General features: G+C 38.8%; 1 protein-coding gene across 1 annotated transcript in view; it reads right to left on the bottom strand.

Annotated features, from left to right (window-relative positions):
* ITGA1 (integrin subunit alpha 1) overlaps window positions 1-26,496 on the bottom strand; it is a 176,202-nt gene that overhangs the window by 115,207 nt on the left and 34,499 nt on the right. The window contains exon 2 of the mRNA XM_008262192.4: window positions 4,975-5,095. Coding sequence (XP_008260414.2) covers window positions 4,975-5,095 — 121 coding nt within the window. The remainder of the gene's footprint in view (window positions 1-4,974; window positions 5,096-26,496) is intronic.

Genomic DNA, 26,496 nt, shown 5'->3' with positions numbered 1-26,496 from the left:
CCGTGCTGATCCGAAGCCAGGAGCCAGGTGCTTCTCCTGGTCTCCCATGGGGTGCAGGGCCCAAGCACTTGGGCCATCCTCCACTGCACTCCCTGGCCACAGAAGAGAGCTGGCCTGGAAGAGGGGCAACCAGGACTAGAACCCGGTGTGCTGGCGCCGCAAGGCGGAGGATTAGCCTAGTGAGCCGCGGTGCCAGCCTCACATACATATCAATATGTAAAATACCTGCTACTTACCAATAAGATGTTAATATATTTACTTTTTTAAAAATTTTGAGAGAGAGAGCTCTCTTGCTGGTTCACTACCCAAATACCCTCAAGTGACCTGCAGGCACTGAGACTGGAAGCTGGAATGCAATCCCTGTCACTGACATGGTGGCAGGACCCCAGCTAATTGAGCCGTCACTACTGCCTCCCTCAGTGTACATTAGCAGGAAGCTGGAATCAGGTGCCAAAGTCAGGAACAGAATCTGTGTACTCTGATATTGAAAGTGAGGATCCTAAGGATCCTAGCTGCTGTCTTAACTGCTAGGTGAAATATTCATCTCCATGTACTTGAGAAAAAGCATGAAGCAAGGACTGTAGAGACTTGAGATCCATCTTCTTCTATAGCCCTAAGTAGTTACATTTGCCAAAGACAATCATTTTCATTTTTTATTATGGTAAGAAACTATTTATTTTAACTTTATTTCTCATTGATGGTAACACTCATTCAGTCAACAAATAGCATTGAGCGCATATTTTTAAAGCCCTCTGCTACAGAAGGGGCAGAGTGCAGGGTTGCCAACAAACACTAAAATCTCCAGGCTTTTCCCCTGACATACTAACTTCTTACCAAATTCCAGGTTGAGGTTTTTGACAACCTAGATGTCACTCTGACTTTAAGCTATTTAAAAGCAGATTTTTTAACCTCCAAATAAAATTGATTTTCTTTGCCCATGTACAGAGTTATCTCTGTCAGTGACTACTCATTTCCCAATTATGGACTATGTCTGACCTCTCCTACATCTTATTTGCAGTTTCCAAACTTCCACCCACACTTAATGATTCATCTAAATTTATTTTGGACACACCTTTCTTATATTCCAGTCAACTCCTAATCTAGCCTGCTGCCTCAGCCCTTAAGCACTAGTCTGTGGTTCTTGCTTGCCTATAGTACTTAAGTTTTGAGGCCCTCCTTTGTCCAAACCAATCTATAAGTAATTTTCCAAACTAAGTTTCATCAAAAACAGTTTATGATGGCTTATCCTTGCCTTCTTCTTGGGTCCAACTGACTTGCTTGAGCTTTGACGATCTGCCATTGTACTTCTTTCTACAGACCAGTATCAGACCTGTTTACTTCCCAACACTCACTCCCTCTCAGGTCTGTGTCCTTGTTCATGTTGCTTCCCAGGTTGGGGCGACATTTCTCCTATTTTTTTTATTAAAAGGTACATCATCTCTGAAGACTCAGCTCAAGAATCCAGAATCACAAATCACTGCCATTTCCTTTGAACTCCAATTGAATTGATCTTATATTCCACCCTGCTCTGCACAATTCTTTATTCCTAGTTATTTTTCATAAATCCTATACTAGGTTATAAACTTTTATATTTATCTTATGTTTGCATCTCCAATAGACTTTAGCATGATTGCCAGGCACTTAAATACCTGCTGCTTGATTGACTCATGTTCATGCTATGAATAAATTAAAAATACTCTAACCCAGCAAGAAATACTCAGAGAGACAACTAGCAAGATTTCATGAAAGAAACAAGATATAAGGCATGGTCTGTTATATCAAAAAGGTTAGTATCTTATTATTGTTATTTCACAAATGTATATTGGATTTAGAAACGTCTGCCTAAAGTTTGAGTAGTTTCACACAGATATACCATTAGCAATATTTTTTTTTTTGACAGGCAGAGTGGACAGTGAGAGAGAGAGACAGAGAGAAAGGTCTTCCTTTGCCGTTGGTTCACCCTCCAATGGCTGTACTTATCCTGGTCTCCCATGGGGTGCAGGGCCCAAGCACTTGGGCCATCCTCCACTGCACTCCCTGGCCACAGCAGAGAGCTGGCCTGGAAGAGGGGCAACCGGGACAGAATCCGGCACCCCGACCGGGTGTGCCGGCACCGCAGGTGGAGGATTAGCCTAGTGAGCCGCGGCGCCGGCCAGCAATATGCTTTTTTTAAAGATTTATTTATTTATTTGAAAGTCAGAATTACACACAGAGAGAAGGAAAGGCAGAGAGAGAGAGAGAGGAGAGAAAGAGAGAGAGAGAGAGAAGTCTTCCATCCACTGGTTTATTCCCCATTTGGCTGCAATGGCCAGAGTTGTGCCGATCTGAAGCCAGGATCCAGGAGCTTCCTCTGGGTCTTCCCATGTGGGTGCAGGGGCCCAAGGACTTGGGCCATCTTCTACTACTTTTCCAGGTCATAGCAGAGAGCTGGATCAGAAGTGGAGCAGCCGGGACTTGAACTGGCGCCTACATGGGATGCTGGAACTGCAGGCAGCAGCTTTACCCACTACGCCACAGCACCAGTCCCAGGAATATGGTTTTACAACCGTATTTTACCATCCAACCTATATCCAACCTATATGCTTTTTTTTTTTTTTTTTTTGACAGGCAGATTTAGACAGTGAGAGGGAGAGAGACAAGAGAAAGGTCTTCCTTTTTCCATTGGTTCACCCCCGAAGTGGCCGCTACAGCCGAGCGTTGCGCTGATCTGAAGCTAGGAGCCAGGTGCTTCCTCCTGGTCTCCCATGTAGGTGCAGGGCCCAAGGACCTGGGCCATCTTCCACTGTCCTCCCGGGCCACAGCAGAGAGCTGGACTGCAAGAGGAGCAACCGGGACAGAACCGGCACCCCAACCGCGACTAGAACCTGGTGTGCCAGTGCCGCAGGCAGAGGATTAGCCTAGTGAGCCGCGGCGCCTGCCCAACTTATATACTCTTCTGTGTCTTTCCTAATGTTGGTCTGTCTTTTCCTCATGTATACTTTATCTTCTATAAAGATAGGATAACTCCAGGAATATAATTCACCTTGATATTAAGGTCTCATTCAGGCTTGATTTCTCAGTTTCCCATTGCTTGCTTACTGGAACCTTGAAAGAGAATGACTGGAGATTTAGAAGGTGGAAATCTCGTTGGAGGATGGGCTCTTATTATAAGAGACAGAGACTAAAGAAGTCAACTGGGCGCACTAAGACTACTAAGAAGATATCATGAATCCCTATGTACTCAGTAAGTTCCATTCGGATAAATTAATGACTTATGGCCTCAAGATTGCTTTCCAGAGAGGCAGCACTAGATGGGTGAGAAAACTTGCAGGTTTTTTAAATTAGAAAATGAAACTCAGAATTTCATAAAATATTTTAACAATATTGACTACTTTTAAAAAGGTATTTAATATAAGTAGGTGTTACAAGTCTTTAAAGTTTGCTATTTGCTATATTTCTCTTTAAAATTTATGTAACTATAATTATTAACAATTAACTTTTATATGTATTTATATAAAAGTTAAGCTTTTGAAGAAATACATACTGCATTTCAGTGTATTATCATTTATGCACAAAGAGAAGTATGATTAATGTCACTGTCTAGGAAACAGACCTCCCTGAATTGCAGGTCTAATTTCTTATTTATTTATTTGAAAGGCAATGAGTCAGAGAGACAGACAGAAACAGAGAAATGTTCCATCTGTCTGTTTACTTCCTAACTGCCCAAAACATCCAGGATAAGGCCAGGACTTAATTCAGGTCTCCCACATGGGTAGTAGGGACTGAGGTATTTGAGCCATTACCTGCTCATTTGCTTCTTAGGATACACGTTAGCAGGAAGCTGGAATCAGAAGTGGAGCTGGGACTTGAACCCAGGTGCTCCAGTATGGGATGCCCATATCCCAAACAGTGAGAGGCCTAATTTCTAAGAGAATAATCTGCTATCTTAGAGAGATGATTTTACCCATTCAACCTAAAAAACTGAAAGGTGTGGAGAGGTGGAGAGTGTGGGAGAGAAGGAGAGAAGATTCAAACATTCATAATCTGTTATTAGATTTCTCATCTAAGATATTTGCGAGGAGAGTAGAAGAATGAAGCATTCCTACAAATTCTAATTAACACTTAGCATATAATACTTTTTCCAAGAATACATGAAACTCAAATGATGACTTTCAATAATCTTTGGTAGTTATTATCAAATTAACCAAGTGTAAAAGACAAAGTGAAGTACAGAAAAGTCACATCTTTTTATCTGAGAAGTAATTATTGTAGAACAATAGGTTATTATTTTCCAAGTAGATATAATTTTATTCTTTCTTATTATAGTAACCAGAAAAATGGACTTTTTCAGGTTAAGTTGTTAAACTCAAGCAAAGTATAATTCTTACAATTCCCCACAGTCTAATATTTTTAAAGTCAAGTTTACTAAAAAAATTAAATATAAACCAAAGGATCACTAATGTTTATTTTTGTAATATTCAACAAGTTAAATATTTAAAAATCATATCTAAATGAACTCAAGCAATACTCAAAGGTTTCAAGAAGTATAAAGAAATCCAATACGGTTCATGATATGCATTAACTAGACCCAGTAGATCAGTAAAGTCCCATTGTATGAAAACAATATTAACTCTTTCAATGCACCAGCTCATCTGCCTCCCATTCTTTCCCACTGAGTTTCAACCAAGTGCAGAATGAGAACAATTAAGAAACTCTTGCCAAAATAACATAATTACTGAACAATCACTATTTTGGCTAAGGCCTTTCCTTGAGGTCAATCAAGGCTTCAACAGACATCACTAACCACTTCCTCTAATGTTGCCAAGAAATTTTTCTTTTTTTACTTTAGGTCAGTTTCCATGACTGAATTATTAGACTGCGTTTTTCAGCATAAATGATTCATTCTGTTGAAGTTTCATTCATAAAACAAACTATAGCTAGTAATATTTTCCATTGCGTTGTAAAATAACTAAATGAAAAAACCCATTGGCTTACCATTTTCCTTCTTCATTTTCATATTGTTGAACAGTGTATCCAAACATGTCTTCCACTGGGCCGCTGAAAGTCATGGAATTTTTCACATCAACATTGAATGACATGCAGAAGCCTAGAACAACTTTAAGAGGGAAAACAAAAACTAGTTACAAAAAGTTAACTAAGAGGCCATCATGTTTTGAATTATGGAAGGCATTCTTGAGGTTACAACTGAAAGCTGTATTCTTGCAAAAAAAAAAAAAAAAAAAAAAAAAGAGCAACAAAGCTCAAAGAATGAGAACCTCAAGGAAAGTCTTCAGTATTACTATGTTACTGACTAAAAATCAACACCGTGGTTGTAAAGAACACAATTATTAACATGCAGTGAAGATTTTGTGGTTGTTTACTACTGGTACCATCTCCAGAGCTAACGAGTTCAGGGTTTGTAGGAAAGAGTTTGCAGCAACTCATCTTCATACATTTAGCCCAATGCAGTCACCATTTTCCAGTTGTGAGCCTTCCAGCAAATTACCATCACCAGTGTAATAGAAACAGCTTTATTTTCCTATCAACTACAGAGGAAATAAGTATCACCACTCAAAGTCATGATGAAGCTTTACTTTGACAACTTCCAAAGGAAACATAAGCTGGTTGTCTCCACCCGGAGAAGGCTTCCTATGCAGGCTGAGATTTGCTCTGATTCCTTTCCTTAATCAAGCAGAGTGTGGAAGCTTATACCAAGAACTCCTTATAATGTCGTTTGTGATAAACTCCCTGTTTGCTGCTGAGATTAGATTAGATAGTATATCTAAAAGTTCTCTCTCTCTCTCTCTGTCTCTCTCTCTCTCTATATATATATATATATATTGAATATATATATATATATATATTCACTAAGAGTTAATTATCTTTAATTTCCTTGTAGTCCAGGTAGTGGAAACCCTTAATAACAGAGACCATCTCCAGAAGGGGTTCTGGAATCATATTTTGTTAATAATACTGAGTGCTTATTTGACACACAGGTAGCAAATTAAAGAACATTAATTCTCAACAAAACATCTATTTGTACATTCCCCTTGATCCCTCCAACTAAGAAGTAATCTTTTTACTATTACAATCAACGTCCAAAATCAATGTCCTCTTTTAGTTTTGTTTTTGAAAGGCAAAGAGAAAGGGAGAATCTTCAATCCACTGCTTCATTCCTCAAATGTCCACAAGAGTCAGGTTGGGCTAGGCCACAAGTAGGCCAGGCGGAAGGAGCCTGAGACTCAGTGTGAGTTTACCACATGAGTGACAGGGATCCAAGTACTTGAGCCATCAACTACTGTCTCCCAAGGTGCACATTATTAAGGAAATAGGAATCAGAGGTACAGTTTGAACCTGACGCTTTGTAGGATACGGGTATCTAAAGCCATGTCCTAATTGTTGTGCCAAACTCCTACTCTGGAGACAGATTTTTAATCACTTTCTGTAGCATGGTTATCTGTGTGGAATATTTTTCCTCCCACTTGGACAATTCTTAAGAGTAAGGGCCCTCTTACTTAGCTCTCTTATGTCTTGTCAAAATCTAGCATAGCTCTTGGTACACACGTGGACAATAGCATATCCATTGAAAGATAATATGCTGCAGCAAGAAGTGCGCCAGCTGTAGTTAGAGATGAACTGGTAACTATTTCATCTTAGCGAAAGAAGACTTTATGGAGATAGACAATCTCAAGTTGGATATTTAAGGGGAAAGAAAAACGAGATTTGGCAGGGAGAAGAAAATGCTTGCCCAGGATTTGGGAGGGTCTCTGCAAGTAATCAGACACAGGACAGGACAAATATGGTTGCAAGATCATGAAAAGATTTGCTTGGCTGCCGTGAAAGAAGCAGAGAAAGAATGGATGGGTAACACAGATCCTTTTATGCACATTTCCTGTTCATTCTTCAAGGGTGATGGAAAACAGCTGGTTACCATCTTTTGCATAATAATCTTTCATATATTTGAAGACAGTTTTAAACACTGCTTATTCTCTACTCCAAACTGAACAGTACATGTTCCTTGCCTTCCCTCAGAGATTTTCTTGATTTTTTTGGACAATTTCAGTGGGCTATTTTAGATGTAAGAAATGAGCAAAATACTACTTGTACTGCAGGGTTTCTCAACATTGGCATGATGAATGTTTTGGGTGAGGGCATTCTTTGTTGTGAGGAGCTATCTTGTGCCTTGTAGGGTGCTTTAGCAGCATCTAGGACCCACAGCCATGTGGTGCCAGCAGCTGTCTATGAGTTGTAACCATCACCAGTGTCTCCAGACACTGACAGTCTTGTGAAGCCAAAACTCCCTCACCGGAAAACTGCTCTTCAGCAGATAGAGATTACAATGACACCACCAATGATTTCACTGATGAGAGTGACTGAAAACTAAGTATGCTCCATTGACCAGTACTAGCTTTATCATCTGGGAGCCTGTGAAGACTGAATCCTCTCAGGCCCTACACAGATGTCCGGAAACAGTGTCTGCATCCCTACAAGATCCTCAGGGACATCATATTCCCACTGGGGTCTGAGAAGCCCACGTCTATAGCATGGAGTTTCTTTCTCATAATGTCCATGCAAGTCATGCAACTCACTAACTCAAAGCATTAGACCAGAGGAGGAAGGTATTCTCTTTAATCAGGGTCAATTTCACCCCTCTTGGGTTTTTTTGTTTGTTTGTTTTCTTCAGTCCAGGCTCTTCCCAAGGCCATTTGTGGTACCTTCTCAACATGATACAAGGGCTTTTGGTTTCCTTTTTGGGACTGTTTGTTTATTCTACATGTTGTGTGGAATGTCCGGGGGTGTGTGCTACACTTTTTTTTTTTTTTCCAATTCCTGTCCTTAGAATTCTACAGGCAATTTGCCCGCAGGAATTGTAAATCAGCCCTTTTCATGTTTTCTGAGGCACCAAGGAGCCTGAAGCACAGGAGAGGACATTAAAAAAATAGTTTACATCTTGTTCTTTGGATTTAAAGGAGTCAGTCAACAGAAAAAGCATCTTCTCATAACTTTTAATTCAATGTTCATTTTCTATTACTAAATTGGTTTGGAACTTATACACAAAAATAAAGCAGAATTGTATTTATTCACAACAAAACTAAAAAATAAACAGACTGTGATGCTTAAGGGGGCAAAAAAGAGAAATTTGAAATATTGAAAATGATGGGAAATAAACATGTACAATAGGTAGATGTCAAAAGTAAATTGTGATTTCACAGGTACCCCAAAAGAGGGGCTTTCTTTTACAACCAACCATGCTCTACTGTGCACCTTCCCTATGTTACTCCTTTCTTACTTCATCTCCCTTAAATGCCTACAATGCTATGATTCAATTCCATGATCAGCACCGTTCTGCAGACAAGGGAAGGAAGACCAGGAAGGCAGAGAAATTTGCTCACCTTTCTATAGGATTCCAAATTCCAAAGTGTTAATCACTCTTCATACTGATTCAGTTTTTATGTCTTAGGCCTAATACTGGAAAGGACTAATAACCAGTGATATGGGGATGGTTTTAAGAGAGGGGCCACTGATTAGTCTACGTGATTCCCTCAACTGAGAGGCCAAACTCATGAAGCTTTTCTACACCGGCTGTGGGCTGGGGAGGATTTTGAAATAAAGAGAGAAGCAGCCACACAGCAGCAGATCCACTGTCTTGAGGGACTTAACTAAACACATACGATTAGGTAGACAAGAAATGATGTGGCTTTACATAAGAGTACCTCAAAGAGTTCATGGAAAAGTGGAATTAACATAAGCTTATCTTGATAGAAAAACTTTTTGAAATTCATGCATAGATTTTTCTTTTTTATAGTTATCAATTTATGTTTTATTGAAAACTTTAAAAATTATTTGTTGACAGTGAATTAAGGGTTTTCTGGGCAAGTTCCTTGGTGGTAAAGAAAGATAGTGGTTGCTGGAGATATAAGAATCAGGGTCTGAATCTCCAGTTCCTTTCCCTCATTCATATATTCATCTACTCTGGATCAGACATATGCTAGGGATCAGAAATACAGTCATTAAAAGACAAAGCGTCTGCTCTCACAGAGCTTACAGCCTAGCTGGAAAAATACATGGCAAGTGACTTAGACTCTACACTTCAGTTTATCATATTTCAAATGCATTCACATGTGCCCCCTAGGTAGCAGTTGCTGTGAGACATACCAAGTACACACACACCAATAGATAGGTTAACTCCTTCCCCAGATGGAATTCAAAGAGTTGATTTACCATCTAACAGGTGAGATTTCTTTCAGAGGAGGATGGTGCCCTCATTCTACTGATTATCTGTATCTTGAAAGAGATGCCAATGTGTCATATCAGTGGGGACGGGGTAGTGAGTTCTTTGACTCATTTCTATGGAAACTTCCTGTTCCTAAACCCACTGCAATGACAAAAGTAAAGAAAATCTATGATGAGGATGTTAGGCTTTCTAAGTAGAGGATTTCACCATGTAGGAGGAGTGCAGATGACTCCTGTCCTTGTAGTTAAATCCCTGGGATTCTCGTCTCAATTCCTCAAGACATGGTACATCTTTATGATGCCACCCAGGATCTGAGCCAATAGCAAGTGTGGTCTTTCACTCCAGTGACCATCTATTCCCCCTAATTTCCATCAAGTATTGCATTTCCATCAAGTATTGCAAGTCTGTTCCAATTACAGGGTGACACTGCAGTGACTTTCTAATCCACTCAGGCCACACTCATAAAGCCTGAGTGTGACCCTGAGCTATCTAAGAATCAGACAGCACGCCCAGGCAGTGTGATCTCTGTGGTACAGAACTGCAGAGCTTCCAACATTGCCCAAACTTGGGCTGTGGTTCCCCCTGGGTACCTCTTACATCCTGTTGCACCAAAGCCTGCTGGAGAAGAGTTCATTGACCTCTGCTTGAATGGATATGAGTTGCTAAGTCAGCTATGCTCGATGTAACTAATAATGTGATACAATAGGTATTTTTAATCATTCCAAATGCACTTCTTTTCTCCTGAAATTCAGATAAAATACATTCAATTTTTAGGCAAACTAAGGGATTGAAAGGAAAACAATTTAATGATGAGACCAAGTAAAAACTGACAGCCAACTTTCATACCTTATAAATATACAAGATGTTTTTTATAATATCAGTGCTGTGGATATGAAATAATAATTATCTTAATTACCTGTAATAGCCTAAGTGAATTAGATATCAATTTTGATGTAAATGTGGTTACCATAAACGATAAAATTTTAGTATCACTGATCTCACCCCAAACTCAGTGGTACTCCTTCATTCTAGCTGGTTTGAAATCTGAGATGACTATTTTTCCAGCAGCACAATCTTGAAAAGGAGGAGCCAAAGCCCCCCAGTGGATAATAATATGGGAAATAAAGTCAGAATTAAAGTAAGACAAATAGTGCTGGCGCCACGGCTCAATAGGCTAATCCTCCACCTGCAGCGCTGGCACACCAGGTTCTAGTCCCGGTTGGGGCGCCAGATTCTGTCCCAGTTGCCCCTCTTCCAGGTCAGCTCTCTGCTGTGGCCCAGGAGTGCAGTGGAGGATGGCCCAAGTCCTTGTGCCCTGCACCTGCATGGCAGACCAGGAGAAGCACCTGGCTCCTGGCTTCAGATCAGTGCGATGCGCTGGCCGCAGCGCACCGGCCATGGCGGACATTGGAGGGTGAACCAATGGCAAAGGAAGACCTTTCTCTCTGTCTCTCTCTCTCTCACTGTCCACTCTGCCTGTCAAAAAAAAAAAAAGTAAGACAAATATTTATACACCTTTGGACGCATAGAATCAACACAAGCATTTGATTATGACATTATAATCTGAAATACAGCAAAGCTATATTTGCAGTCAAAAATAATATATGCAAGTCAGTGCCCCCTTCAAACAATTGGAACTTTTCTATACAGTTATGAAAGAAAAAAACTGGCTTAATAAACCTCACTGTTCAAAGTTCTTTCATCAGAAATGATGTAATATATCAGTAAGCTATCTACCTTCATCAGCAAGTCCAGAAAAGCCAATCCAAATAAACACCTCAGTATTCAGGCATTTGCCAAGTTTCATCCTGGGCAGCTGCTTTTGAACTCCAGCTGCTGCAGTGAGTGAGTTGTTTTGACCTTCAGTGCTGAAGTCTAGTGGGCCTGCAGTTATTATAAACGGTATTGGAACTGTAGAGTAGTTAATGCATGCATCTGCATATAGCTGGTGGAAAGGAGGCAGGGAAGCATAACTCTTGGCACACATGAAGTGTTTAGTACAAGTTTGTTCAATGGAACAGTATCAAATAAATAGAGAAATGAAGAATTTTAGTATAAAGGTCTTTCTGGCTGAAAGAACTTGTCTCCTCTTATAAGTGCTACCCAGAATACTAAACACCAAAAGAGTGTTTCCCAGACATCCTTTGTTAAAAATCCCCCTTGAAAGTTTTTCCAAGTTTGTCCTTCCCATAGTGTTTATTTCCCTTTGCAGTATCTACAGACATCTGCTCTTTCCCATATCCTCCCACCACACATTAATTGCCGGGGCTGCCAGCTTCTCTCAGACTGGCCCTGTTCCTGATCTCTGAGATTCTTGGACAGTCTCATAACTCAGTCCCCTCCCATCCTGTCAGCATCATCTTCAGGCTCTGTGTTTTACAAGATGAAAAAGCTATAGAACCTTAGGGGTCCTGAATCCCACTGTGGGAAACACACCCGTGTGCTTGTGTAGGCAACAAGAGCATGGGATTTTTTGTTCTCCAACTGCCTTGGCATCCTGAAAGCTGAACTCATTCGTTTCTGTGACTGCATAGCATGTGACGCTGCATATGGAAAAGTGGATTACACTTCAAAACAAAGCAGGGTGGTAGCAGAATCCAGCCTTCACCCCTAAATCTGAGATAGGAGGTTTTTGGACATACAAGAACCTGAATAACAGCTGTAGCTTTGTTAGTGGAATCTTTTCAGTAAATTTTATTAATTTACATAAAATTTTTCAGTGACACATACAAGGCTGTAGCCATTGAGAGTCTATGGGTAGATTTGTTACTATTAGCAGCAGGTGCTTCTGAGGGTAACCAAGAAAGAGGTAGCATGCACTGTAAAATAAATGCTTTTCAGTCATAGACTCAACAGCCCATCTCAAGTTCCAGGTCCTGATAGACTCCCTGTGGAGTCTCCTATATCCATGTAATATGCTACTTTTTTTGAATGACTGGGATGTGGACTTTTGAGTGCTATACATATGTTCAAGTGTGTGGGTGAGGAGAGACACAGGTGCTACTTCAAATACTTTCATTGCTTCACTGGGTACAATGACTTATTTCTTCACATTTGTTTTTCTACATATTAAATAACCTTAATGGAAATTAGAAAATTGAAAATTATTTCTTTAATTTATATAATATCACTTTACTTTCCTGATCTATAAAACTACCTGTTGCATAAATTAACAAAAGTTACAGGACTGGCAATATGTTACTAGATCATATATCTCCAGAAAGAATTCACATGTAAATTAAGAATTCATTGAAAAGAGTCTTTATAAAAGTTACAGCTTATTCTTCAGATTCTTTCTTCTAAGGAATCAATGGACAGAGAGCACATGGTATCTGGGTAAGACTTCACCTTGAGATTAAACCAATGACATCTCAAAAATATGGGAAAGAAAAAAAAGACTATCCAGTCACCTTATGTCCAAACAGTACAAGAGGAACCATTTTCTCCTTCTCCTAATTGTATTATTTGGAGTTCAGAACAAATGTTAAGCGAAAACATGCTTAAGTGTAATAAGAAATACATGGAAAAGAATAGCCATAATATTTCAAATATCTATCATTACCTCAAAGCATTTACTTAAATTGTTTAAAAATTTTAAAGCGTGAGATCATTCACATTGCAGTATAAAACAAAATACAACAGGTAGTTAATTCTCACTTTGTGATATTTCCTGTTTAAAATATCAGTTAAGTTAGGTTGTGATAAATTATATTGGAAAATAATTAGTGGCATGTTGAAACAGATATCACATGCCACAAAGCAGGAATATGCCTGGTACTTTAAAAATATTTACATTTTTATGCAAGGTTTTAAGGACATGATTAACCTACAAAATTCCTGTGGACTCCAAGGACATGCTAAATTTATCTTGCCTTGACATCTCATATTTTTATTTGCCTTATTATTCAGAAGCAGGAGATAAAGTTCACAGATTTATTACATTCCTTTTTTAATGAAATACAGTTATCAAAATACTTTCTGGTTTAACACACCAGTGGTCACTCGTTGACATTAACAAATTAAAGCCTTCAAGAAGCTAATGCAAATAAATACTATAAAAACTCTAGAAGTATACCTCAACTGAAACCAAAATCTATAAGAAAACAATTGCTCATCCTGGAGTCACCCAGTTACTCTAATTAGCAAATTCATATTCCCGACAGACACTAAGAGTTGCCACTATTTATTCTCCTATTTCAGTGAATAGACTCTGTTTTTCTGGATGGCTCAACACTGCCCTTAATAATACATTGCTACTTCAACTAAAATGATTCTGCATACTTTCTCTCTCTTCCTAGCTACTTATTAAAGCAATTTTCCATTATATAATTCACGACTGAACATTCTCTTCAATCATAAGCTTTCTGGTACCTCTGCTGAACTTCAAACTTGTACAGATTATTAAGAGGAAATAATGTAAGCCAAAGGAATATAACTTGTTATTCACCTGCAGACATTTGGAAAATAAATCAGAGAGTATTTTAAAGGACATTGGGGTTTGTTTATAAGAGATGAAGAAAAAACTCAGTAGCCTGGAATGCTGAAATACTTCATAAGGCAAGGGTCATTAGAAGGCTTGTTTTCTTTTCAGAGGAAAGTGATAACTTTTTGATGCTCTTTTTTCTGTTTTGAGATAGCTCTGAACTGTGTGTGTGTGTGTGTGTGTGTGTGTGTGTGTGTGTTAGCTGTAACTTCTGTTGCTAAGAACATGATGATATTTTAGCTCTTAGTTGGGCAGCAACATCCTTGGATCCAAAAGCTATTCCTATCTAATAGCATCATCTTTTACATTCTTTCCATTAGTCTACTAGAGTTATCTGGAAATGGAAGTAATGCAAATATGACAGTCAATATTCCCATGAACAGGAGCCAATATTTTCCTTAAATGGAAGCCTTCTGATACTTAGAATCACAACACTGGCTACTACGTACTTGTTAAGTAAGTACAAAGATCTTAAAATTCAAGGCTATCTGGACTGGGGTCAGCATTGTGACACAGCAGGTTAAGATGTCGCCTGTGATGCCTGCATCCCATATGAGCACCAGTTCTTACCCAGGCTGCTCCACTTCCAATCCAGCTCCCTGCTAATGTGCTGGGGAAAGCACTGGAAGATGGTCCAAGTTCTTGGGCTCCACTGATTTAGGAGTCCTGGATGGTGTCCCAGGCTCCTGGCTTTGGCCATACCCAGCCCCTGCCAATGCTGCCATTTGGGGAGTGAACCAGCAGGTGGAAGCTCTCTTTTTCCTCTCTCTTTGTCTCTGTCTCTAATTGTGCCTTTCAAATAGATAAAATAAATCTTAAAAGAAGAAAAGAAAGATAAAGAGAAAAGAGAGAAGGCTGAAGTAGAGAATAGGGTCCAAAAGGGAATGAAAATGCCTTTAGTTGTAAATTTTTAGAAGAGAATGCTTCCCACTCCTGATTTATCCTTCCATGTGGAGAGTTCCAGGAACTGGGACACTGTTGATCTACTTCTATTTCTACACATGACCCCCTTCCACATTTAGGATAGATGAGCTAGAAGGAGAAGTTATGAGAGGCCCAGTCTTCTCTGCTGATTTTCTCTTAGAAGTGAGTCTACCTACAGAAAGAAGATGCTCTGCCTTTTTCCTCTAGTATCCGACTGGTGCCGGTGCTGGAGAGTAAGTCAGCCTAGACTGGGACAGTAGTGGGAGTATGGGAGTGTCCTTTATCAGCTGTGCTCCATTCTGATTCGCTATCGTTTCCCAGGTGCTTCTGACTTCAAGTGAGGATAAGAAATGCTCAGTATTAGGCTTTCTCAAAAATATCAATGAAGTTTTATTTCTCACAAGAAACAATCACATGAAAATGTACTTTTTAAAAACTGGGTAGTGGCAGTTAATAATAATTAATATTATTAACAGTAATTGTAGATCAATAACAATAATTAATAATATTAACAGTTAATAATTAATTACATTATCCCTCACCATTTTCTTGTTTGCTTTAAATATTTCATGATAAAATACTTTCTTGGCATGATTACTTTTACTTATTTGAAGAAGTGTTGACATGATACTTCTCTAATATGCTTAAATTTCACTAAAAATTCCTCCTATTTTCATACTATTTTGACAATGAAATCAGAACAGTGCCATTATAGTTTCTTAGTGATGTAAGGAGGCACAAAATAAAAGAATTTGAATAGTCATTGTTATCTTTCTCTATTTCCTATTGTCTACAAGCTCAGGACTTTTAGATAAATTGAGAGCAAGGAATGGAGGCATCCACAGAAGGTGTAGGGTGACAAGGTGAAGAAAAGAAGAGAAATGATGACTTCAGAGGAGGGCAGCATGAAAAACCAACTGGTAGAAATCTGGCGGAAGGTGGTTTGTTGTGGGAGTTGTCATCTCACATTGACATTCTGATGCACATCACATAAGAGCAAAACAAAACAAAGCAAAAAGCCAAAGATTTTGGAAATGAAACTAGCACTATGAGTTGGCAAAGTTTACTATTTGCTTAAACAAAATGTACTAGCTTCAAAAGATCTTGGCAGATAAAATTTTCACTAGTTCCTTCTTACAGAATTTTGGCAGTACTTATCCAGTTTAGTTTCTTATTTCATACCCTAGCTTTGTACTATTTATCTGGATGGACCATTTCTACAGACTTGCGAACAATTTTCATCACGGAACTGAGAATTACATTAAGAGGGAGAGTCATAATTCAGGAAGTCTAATTTCCATTATCTGGGAGAAGTTTAGCTAAGAAATAGGGAAGCAAATCAAGTATCACTTCCTAACTTTCCATAGCCATCTCTACTGCACAAATATTAAGACTCAGGAAAGATGTACAAGAAATATGTCATCACTCAATTTGGGGTTGCCTAGAATGCTAGACATGGATTGGACATCTAGTTCTGAGAATATATAATGAAAACATAAACATATAAAGATGAAAGACAAAAATGTCAAGGAGTTTCTACAATTATTAGTAAGTTTCATTAGGATATAGCAAAATTAATGTAGATAAATGAGAACATACATTGAACAATTTTCCACAAGAAGAGTTATTTTAGAAAGTTCTCTGGCCTCAATCATTTCTCACCATTTCACAGTATTCTTGCAACTCTATGCTTCTAAGTTATTACTTGGATATTTAAAGCAACAGAAATTAGCACTAGACCAATAATAACAATGAAAACTACATCTTCCAATGTCAATAGTATCCAATACTAAATTTTCTCAGAAAAGTTTCTTGTATTAAGACACACACACACCACATATGTCTATGAGGTCATCAATTTATCTTCATGTCTGTTATCAGAAGTGTATATTTTAAAACATGTATCTGGTTATAGCAGTGTCCCATTTTTGAATGGCTCTCCAGAGCCCAATAAATGCTTTCCCACTCCCTAGATAGCAGTTGAAATTGGGACTCATTCCACTCTTCCAATTTCATCATCACATCATGTATGGCCACATTGTAATATCTGAGTCTACTGAGTCACTGTATAGCATTCTTCCATGAACTACTGTTAGAATTTTCCCTTTTTCTCAAATTCTATTCCTTAACCTAGTTAACTCTTACACAGATTCAAGGTCTATCTCAAAGTCAATGCCCCAGTTTCCCTATTGATATTGTTCAGTCTGTGCCTGGCTTCTGTGAACTATTCCCTATTGGACTGTACACTAAAGATAGGAAATCATACTGTCATCCCTTAATGCACAGAACAATTTCTGGATATGACAAAAATGGCTTTTTAACTCCCAATATCCATCGCTTCCATTTTATTAATAATAAAATCCTCGGCCGGCGCCGCGGCTCACTAGGCTAATCCTCCGCCTTGCGGCGCCGGCACACCGGGTTCTAGTCCCGGTCGGGGCGCGGAATTCTGTCCCGGTTGCCCCTCTTCCAGGCCAGCCCTCTGCTGTGGCCAGGGAGTGCAGTGGAGGATGGCCCAGGTGCTTGGGCCCTGCACCCCATGGGAGACCAGGAAAAGCACCTGGCTCCTGGCTCCTGCCATCGGATCAGCGCGGTGCGCCGGCTGCAGCGCGCTGGCCGCGGCGGCCATTGGAGGGTGAACCAACGGCAAAAAGGAAGACCTTTCTCTCTGTCTCTCTCTCTCACTGTCCACTCTGCCTGTCAAAAAAAAAAAAAAAAAATCCTCCACATTGGGGCAGCAATACACATGGCCAAAAGGTGCGTAGATAATGTGTGGCTCTGTGCACAGCCACAGACAAGTAAGCGTAAGTGTTATATTGAGCATACCAGAAAGTTCCAGCAGAACTGGTGCATCTGAGAGATTTGCTCTTTTTTTTTTTTTTTTTTTTGTCCTTCTACATTCTCCTTTATCCTCATCCTTTTCCTTTCTCTGTCCCTCATTTATAAACTCTATGTAACACTTACATAGAGTTATACACTGACTTGTGTCCCCCTCATATTCCTATGGGGAAACCCTAACCCTCAATGTGATTGCGTTTGGAGACAGGGCCTTTAGGGAGCTAATTAAAGTAAAATGAAGTCATATAAGAGTAGGGTTCCTAATCCAAGAGGACCTGTGCCTCATAAGAAGAAGAAGTGACATCAGGTTGGTTTCTCTCCCTCTTTCTCTCTTTGCACACAGACAACAGCTCACGTGGGTACACAAGTAAGAAGGTAGCTGTCTACAAGCCAGAAAGAGAGGCCCCATCAGGAACCAGGCTGGGGTCATGATCTTAGTTTTCCAGCTTCCAGAACTGTGAGAAAATAAGTTGCTATTGTTGGAGCCACAATATCTGTGGAATTATTCTGTGGCAGCCTGAGCAGACTGACATAAACCCCATTTGCTAGGCTGCACTAGGAGGTAAACTTGAACAGAAGTAATGCTGTAGAGAAGAAAGACACAAGTGGCATAGGGTACAATGGCAATAGAGGTACCCCACTAACACTGAACCACTTCCTAACAAACTGCCTTTATGTTTCATACTATTTTGCATTGTTCTACAGCAACTAAGTTACTTTAAGTTATACTTTTTTTAGTTTTGGGAGAACTTAATCATAATGAATCTAGTGGTGCATAATAAATGTACAATAAAATTTATTAAATGAAGACATAATATGAATAATATCCTTTTTTAAAAAGGCCTTATTAAGCCTAGTTGTAAATCTCATTTAAGACCAAAATTCGATAGTATCTTATTTAGCCATTGATTTTTTTTCCTTGTTGTCATCAATGGTATAATTTGATCAAACTAGCTAATATACCTCCAATTTAGATGACAGATTTAAGCTACATTTTAATTTAGGTACATATTTCTCAGAACTTATTTTGAAAATATTACTTCTAGGCAAGAAAATAGCAACAAAATAACTTTAAGCTATAACTTTATGATCAGATAAAATAAAAAACTCAATATCTACAAAAATGGCCCAGAAAAAGTGATATTAGTTGATGCTGAATAAGCTTTCAGAAAACTCTTAACTCTAGCAAGAGTACAGTAGTAAAATCAAATGGAATAATTTAAGAGGAAGGGATATGCATGTTCAGTGGGAAGCATTTTTGTGGAAACTATATTGCCATAATGCTTTATAGGGCTCATAACACATCACATAATGTTATGAGGGCTTGCTTTTTTTTTTTATGAGACCTGTAGAACTATGGAAAGAGTGCATTTTATAAAAATGCATGGGCAATTAAGTGGCATAAAACTTGGATGTACTCTTTTAAGAGGCAATAGTCAAGGTCCTGAGAGCTCAATAAAGTAGCTAATCCTAGGAAAAGGCCACTTTACTGTCCTTTCAAAGATGACCTTTTCAGTCTGTTGGTACCACAACACAGGTAACAGGGGAATTTCAAAGCTTTTAATAGTTTACCAAAACAAAACAATGAAGTTAAAAAAAAACTAAAATAAAGAAAATCACTCCAAACTATTGAGAAATTAATCAAAAATAGATTGAAAGATAAATATTTCCATCAGAATACCTAGAATATTCATCAGTGTTTGAATTGCGTCTACTTCTCTTGTGCCAGTGTTTTTTATTCTAGATATATATAATGGTTGATTATTTTATATATAATACTTACTATATATTATATATAGTGCCTATAATATTTGGTCTTATAGATATAATATATACATATAATATATATAATGCTTACAAGAAAAACACATTTGACTAACCCTAGTCATAATAAAATGCTGATTTTAGAAGAATTTGCAAAAAGTTTATCAGAACTTCCTAAGATTTGACTGCTTGAGTGATAAATCATAGAATTTTGGAACAGTGAGACAACTCACCTATTATCTAATCGAGGCTTCCTATTTCATGAGAGGCCAGCAGCTACCCTCTTGTGTCATTCATCTTATTGCAACTTAGGGTTTCATAAGGCACTGAAGTGTTTTTTAATGAATCTGCTACCCACAGCTGATGTGTCCAGGAAAAAGCATGGGACCTAAAATGAATCATCTAGTTTCCCACCCTTCAGGCTACAACTGATAGAATCTGGGGACGAACCAGTCTTCAACTCCCTGATCTCAGGTTGGCACCGTGGCATGGGTGGAAAGATCCATGAGCTGGAGGCTCAGGAACTGACATGGGTGTAGTTCTGCCGGGAAGCAGATGTGTGTTGTGAGAGAGACGTCAAGATGAGGGAGAGAGAGTCTTAGAACACAGAAAGGGACTGAGAAAAAGTTTATTCAATAATCAGTCCCCAGGCAATTTTATTGTGGTTGCACAAAAGGTGGGGAAAAGGGCACTGGCAAGGAAGCTAAGAAAAATGGATGGCTACAATGTCTTGGCACACTGGTTCTTTCTTACTGTTTTCTCCAAAATACTACAAAGGGACAGAAGTAACAGAAAAAGAGAGACCCAGCCTGCCCTAAAAGTAGATAACAAATATGCATACAGATGCATATCTATGAGTATATTATAAATGTTATATTCACTCAGCAAACATTAAAGTCAACCATATACAAGTCAGCCATATATAAGGTATAAGAGCGGTAATGACTCAAAAGGTGGAATAAACTTCATCCCTGGACTGTAATAATTTGTAGTCACATGTGGAACATAAGGCATGATCAAATAACTAATTTGGAAGATTAAAAAAAGAAGAGTCTCCAGGGCCACAAGTGATTACTGCCATTGTGATGTCAGTTTTGTGAATCCCTACAACAATGCTTGCTTGTTTGTTCGTTTTTCTTTCTGAGTAATAAGTGAAAAAGCCCTCTCTATCTAAAAGAGTTGAGAATAGATACCTTGGGACTTAAGCCTGGGTAACCTTCTATGTATTATGTAAAATTGTGACCTCCTGTAAGGTGATTAGACAGGCGATTAAGTATACAAAAAATTTCCTGAGAGGATTCTACATTTTGAATCATGAACCAGGTTTATAATTCTATGTCTCATAAAAGAAAGTACAAAGTAGAATGAGAAGATGACAGAACTCCAACTGGCTTTCATCACTAGGTCAGATTTAAAGTTGAAGTCATCCATTATGCACATAAGAATAATTCATTTACATACAAGCACAAGGGCAGAATGGCTATGATGTAATCAAAGAATAAATACAGCTTTGTGTAAGAGTGGTCTTATTGGAAATGCAGGGCTAAGGGAGGTACAGCTTATCCATCCACACACTGGCATCCCTGCTTGGTGTTTAGAGAGAAAACATGTTAGAAGGAGTGATTCTACAGCATGTCAGTGATTTCATAGCCAGCCCTGCAGCATAGTTTTCTTTTATATCTTGAGTGCAACCACTATTTCATATTATGATCAAAGACCTGTAACATTTTATGTTGATATTTTATAAAATACTTGGCCCTTTATTACAAGTATAAGAAGGGCTTTGTGAAACTTTTTAAAAATTGTACTTCCTTGATTTTTAACCTTTCACTAACAAGTAAAGACTTTCTGGATGAACTCCAATTAACTAAAAGTCACTGTTAGGTTATTTAAACAAACAAACAAAAAAAAACCTGTCAAGTAAAAATAAGAATTTTTCTTTAAAAAAAAAGGAGGGGCATACTCCCTGGTAAGGCATTTAGGACTTATACAAAATCTTCATAAACTTCCACATATGAAATGTTCAAAGTTTACCTTTGAAAACATGTTTATTGCCAGAACAACTTACGAATGTGGTGGATCAGAGCATTGTCATCTATGTCTTAACAGATAGTGCTGGCTGAGGGAGAAAAAAAAAAAAAAGATTCCAAAATAGCAAAAGGGTCCAGACGGCAAGCTTCTAAGCCTTTAGAATTCTGAATAAGCTCATTGTCTGAATTCTTAACTCCATGTGTTCTCATAGTGAAACTGATTTTCATAGAGCTCTCTCCCCACCAGCTTTTTATATATTCAGAAGAGCAAATCACTTTTAATATATTAAATCAAATGTCATTCTTGGAGAGGAAGAATTATCTAATTTAAATATCAATTTAACTGATGCATGAAATCAGACCCCCAAAAGGTTTGTCAAAAAATACATGCAGTATTCAAATGTGAAGGTGCTGGGGCTAGGTGCTAGGTATAATATTCCTTTCATCACCTGAATCCTTAGTTGTAAATAAGGCCAAAGTTGGGGATCATCGTGGATAAAAAGTCCAAATCCCAACATTATTGATAATTTAAGGATAAAAGCACAAACAAACAAACCCTACACCATGAGTAACAGTGTGAACACACACAAAAATGTGCCTTCTGGCTATTTTAATGGAGTCATCTTTATTTGGCAATATCAAGAAACATGCTTTGTAGTGCATTAAATGGTATTCTTGGAACCAGTTCTGTGACGTAGCAGGTAAAGCTGCCGCCTGCAGTGCTGACATCCCATATGGGCGCCAGTTCAAGTCTTGGCTGCCCACTTCTGATCCAGCTCTCTGCTATGGCCTGGGAAAGCAGTGAAAGATGGCCTAAGTCCTTGGGCCCCTGCACCCACATGGGAGACAAAGGAGAAGCTCCTGGCTTTGGATTGGCTCATCTCTGGCCGTTGTGGCCACCTAGAGTGTGAACCAGTGGATGGAAGACACCTCTCTCTCTCTCTTTCTCTGCCTTTCAAATAAATAAATAAATCTTTTTTTTTTTTTTAAATAAAAAGGTATTCTCTACATACGTGAGTATGAACTGTTTTCATCAGCTTACTCTCAGGATACAAAAAAGAAATCACATAAATATCCTTTGAAATCTTATTTAAATAATTCTTATCATTGTTAGAATTATTGAATATATATTTCAAAACCTGATTAAGATTTCTCCTTTTTAGGCTGGCGCCGCGGCGCACTTGGCTAATCCTCCGCCTGTGGCGCTGGCACACCAGATTCTGTCCTGGTTGCTCCTCTTCCAGTCCAGCTCTCTGCTGTGGCCCGGGAAGGCAGTAGAGGATGGCCCAAGTGCGTGGGCCCTGCACCCACATGGGAGACCAGGAGGAAGCACCTGGCTCCTGGCTTCGGATCAGCTCAACGCGCCAGCTATAGCGGCCACTTGGGGGGTGAACCAACGGAAAAAGGAAGATCTTTCTCTCTGTCTCTCTCTCTCACTGTCTAACTGTGCCTGTCCAAAAAAAAAAAAAAAAAAAAGATTTCTCCTTTTTAGGGTAGTGAGCATCAGACTAATTTCTTTCTCTCCGACCTTTAGGCCTGTAAAGTTCTTCTGATTCAAGAACCCAAATATAATAATTCTAGAATTATTTTCTATTTCATTTCTTAAAATATTTTTAAGTTGAAACATGACTATATTCAGCATGGATCCAATTGTGTTCTCCCTCATATATACCCATGTGCTAACCCATGGTATCTGTACACGCAACCTTATTTGGAAATGGGTCCTTTATACTTGTAAGTTAAATGATATCTTATTTTCTAGGTGGTCCCAAAATGTAATGGCTAGGTGTCCTTAAAAGAGAAATTCAATGATTAGATATCTTTCGAAGACAAAGAAGAAGGAGATTTGAGACATCTAGCCACAGAAACACGGAGGAGATATTCTGAAGACAGCGTAGAGATTAGTGTGATGTATCTACCAACTCAGGAATGCCAGAACCCACAGAAACTGGACAAGAACAGGCAAGATTCCTCCCTAGAGCCTTCAAAGGGAGTATGGCCCTGCCAAACCTCGATTTTGAATGTCTAGTCAACAGGGTTGTAAGAGAACAAATTTCTGTTGCTTTAAGTCACATGTTTGTAGAAATTTGTTACAGCATTCTCTGGAAACTAATATAGTCACCAAAGGAAACACATCCTAATTGCTGACAAATATACATAAAGATAAATTACCACAGGGGACACATTCATCTAACTGCCATCCAGGCCTGGCAAAAGAATACTTCCAGTACATTTGGAGCCCTCTTGGGTCCATTTCCTTTTTTTTTTTTTTTTTTTTTTTTTTTTGACAGGCAGAGTGGACAGTGAGAGAGAGAGACAGAGAGAAAGGTCTTCCTTTGCTGTTGGTTCACCCTCCAATGGCCGCCACGGCCAGCGCACTGCGGCCGGCGCACCACGCTGATCCGATGGCAGGAGCCAGGAGCCAGGTGCTTTTCCTGGTCTCCCATGGGGTGCAGGGCCCAAGCACCTGGGCCATCCTCCACTGCACTCCCTGGCCACAGCAGAGGGCTGGCCTGGAAGAGGGGCAACCGGGACAGAATCCGGCGCCCCAACCGGGACTAGAACCCGGTGTGCTGGCGCCGCTAGGGGGAGGATTAGCCTAGTGAGCCGCGGCGCAGGCCGGGTCCATTTCCTTTTAAAATATAAGACAATTCAATAACAATGAGGCAGGCAGCCCAATTTAAAACTGAGCCAAAGGTTTTCAAAGATATGTCTGCAAATATGTTGTGTGTATAGTCAAATAAGCACACAAAAATATATATAACACCATTAACCATTAGGGAAAGATAAATCAAAATCACAATGAGATAACTCTTCAGAACCAATAGGATTGCCATTAAAAAAACAACAACAACAAAAACCCAGAAAATAAGTTTGACAAGAATATGGAGCAACTGGAAGCCTCAGACATGAATTGGTCATGGAAATGTAAACCAATGAAGTTGCTGTGAAAAACAGCCTGGTAATTCTTCAAAAAGTTAAATACAAAGTCATCATATGACCCAACATTCCCACCCCTAGTTATACTGTTTACAGAAAGACTTGCTTGTTGTTCATAGCAGCACTATTTGCAAGAGGCAAAAAGTGGAAATGATGCAAACATCTATCAATGATGAATGCATACACAAAATGTGGTATATCCATATGATAGAATATTATTCTGTTGTAAAAAGGAATGAAGTACTGGCACATGCTACAATAGGAATGAATCTTGAAAACATTACAATAAGGGAATGAGGCCAGAAACAAAATGCTACATATAGTAAATTTCTGCTTATATGAAACATCAAGAATTAGCATATTTATAGAAAGCAAATTTGAGAAATGCAAATGATTGCTTGACTATAAGATATCCATGTGGGATTGGCCGGCACCGCTGCTCACTAGGCTAATCCTTCACCTGCGGCACCAGCACCCCGGGTTCTAATCCCGGTCGGGGCGCCAGATTCTGTTCTGGTTGCTCCTCTTCTAGTCCAGCCCTCTGCTGTGGCCCAGGAAGGCAGTGGAGGATGGCCCAAGTGCTTGGGCCCTGCACCCGCGTGGGAGACCAGGAAGAAGCACCTGGCTCCTGGCTTTGGATCGGCGTGGCGCGTTGGCCATAGTGGCCATTTGGGGGGTGAACCAACGGAAGGAAGACCTTTCTCTCTGTCTCTCTCTCTAACTCTGTCTGTCAAAAAAAAAAAAAAAGATATCCATGTGTGATAATGAAAAAAAGTTCTGGAAATAGAGGTGTACAACATTGTCATTCATTGTGAGTGTACTGAATGCAACTGACATATAATTTTTAAATGGTTATGATAACTTTTATTATATATATTTTACTGCAATAAAATATAAAAATTAAAATAAGAAACAGCTCAGTTAGTCCCTCTAATCATATATAGATATGCTTTTTAAATTAAACTATCTATTTTGAAGTAATGATAAGTTCATATACAATTGTAACAAATAATATAGAGTTCTCATCTACCAATTATCCAGTTTTCTTTTAAAGAAAGTTCTGTCATTTTCTTTTTTAAATCAATAACATAAAATATAAAGCATCTCTTTTTGGTTGCTAATATAAGATTGTGTAATTGGGTATTCAGCAACTTGGGCTTCTTGCCATAGCATTGGGTAAAAATTACAATATGTTTTACTTGGTTACTTATCAGCCCATTCTGAGAGAACAACCTTCACAGTTACTTTTCTTGAATGGGAGACAAAAGGAAACACAGAAAAGATAATCAAAATTCAGAGGATTTATGTTCAAATGTGTGTTCCACATTTAATTTCTTTAATAAGGGCCTCTCTCTCTCTCTCTCACACACACACACACACACACACACACAAACACTTTTTTTTCCCAGCTCATAGGACAAAGTATGTTCAGGGCTGAAAGAAATTGGGTCACAGACCATTAAGCATGAGAGAAAAAAAACACATACAGGACTAGTGAGGGAGGGTTCATTTTCTTCAAGCTATAGCACGTCAAATATCTGGAATACCACATATATCCCAAGTATAGAACCTGTTAATGATATTTTATACACTTGTGAAGTAAATTAGCAAGTGACATAATGACATAAATGACAGTATGTTTTATTTCCTTGTAAGGTTACAACAAACATTCAAAAACTTATTTTCTAATCATGTGGGGAGAAACGTAAAAGACATGCTAAAAGCACTTTCCCTTTTCCATTTTTCTTCTCATGGTTTCCAATTATTTATTTTCCTTTGCCCATATTTCACCATTCTCTGCACAGCTTTCTCAGTCTCCATTGGGATATTTAACAGCTCAACCACAGGCTAAACATTGACCAAGTAAATAAACATTTAACAGGTTGTGGGTTCTGCCTTCAGTGGGATTGTGGGACTAACACTGTAACCAGAAGAGTTCTCAGTAATTAGGTGAATTCTATTTTCCCAAGGTTGAAGAAGATTGAGGTATCAGGGAGAATACAAAAATATTTGATTTCACTCACTGAAGATACATACAGTTAAAATATTTATCTATAATCAATTAACAAAATAGGTAGTAATACATACTCTCATATTAATTTTTAAAATGCTTGACTTCCAAAGTACTTTATCCATTAAAGATAATTTGAATCGGCCCCAAACATATTAATCTTCTTTATTAATGACTGCATTGTACTTAGCTCTGCACTTTCAGAATTTTATTTCAAAGGCAGAAAGAGAGAGGGAGAGGGAAAGGAGGGAGAGGAATGAGAAAGAATGAGGAGAAAGAAAGAGTGAGGAGA

This window comes from Oryctolagus cuniculus, chromosome 14, assembly GCF_964237555.1.
Source record: "Oryctolagus cuniculus chromosome 14, mOryCun1.1, whole genome shotgun sequence".
In the NCBI taxonomy this organism is placed as follows: Eukaryota; Metazoa; Chordata; class Mammalia; order Lagomorpha; family Leporidae; genus Oryctolagus; species Oryctolagus cuniculus.
The sequence above is the reverse complement of the archived record's forward strand: the minus strand, read 5'-3'. Positions and strand labels throughout refer to the sequence as shown.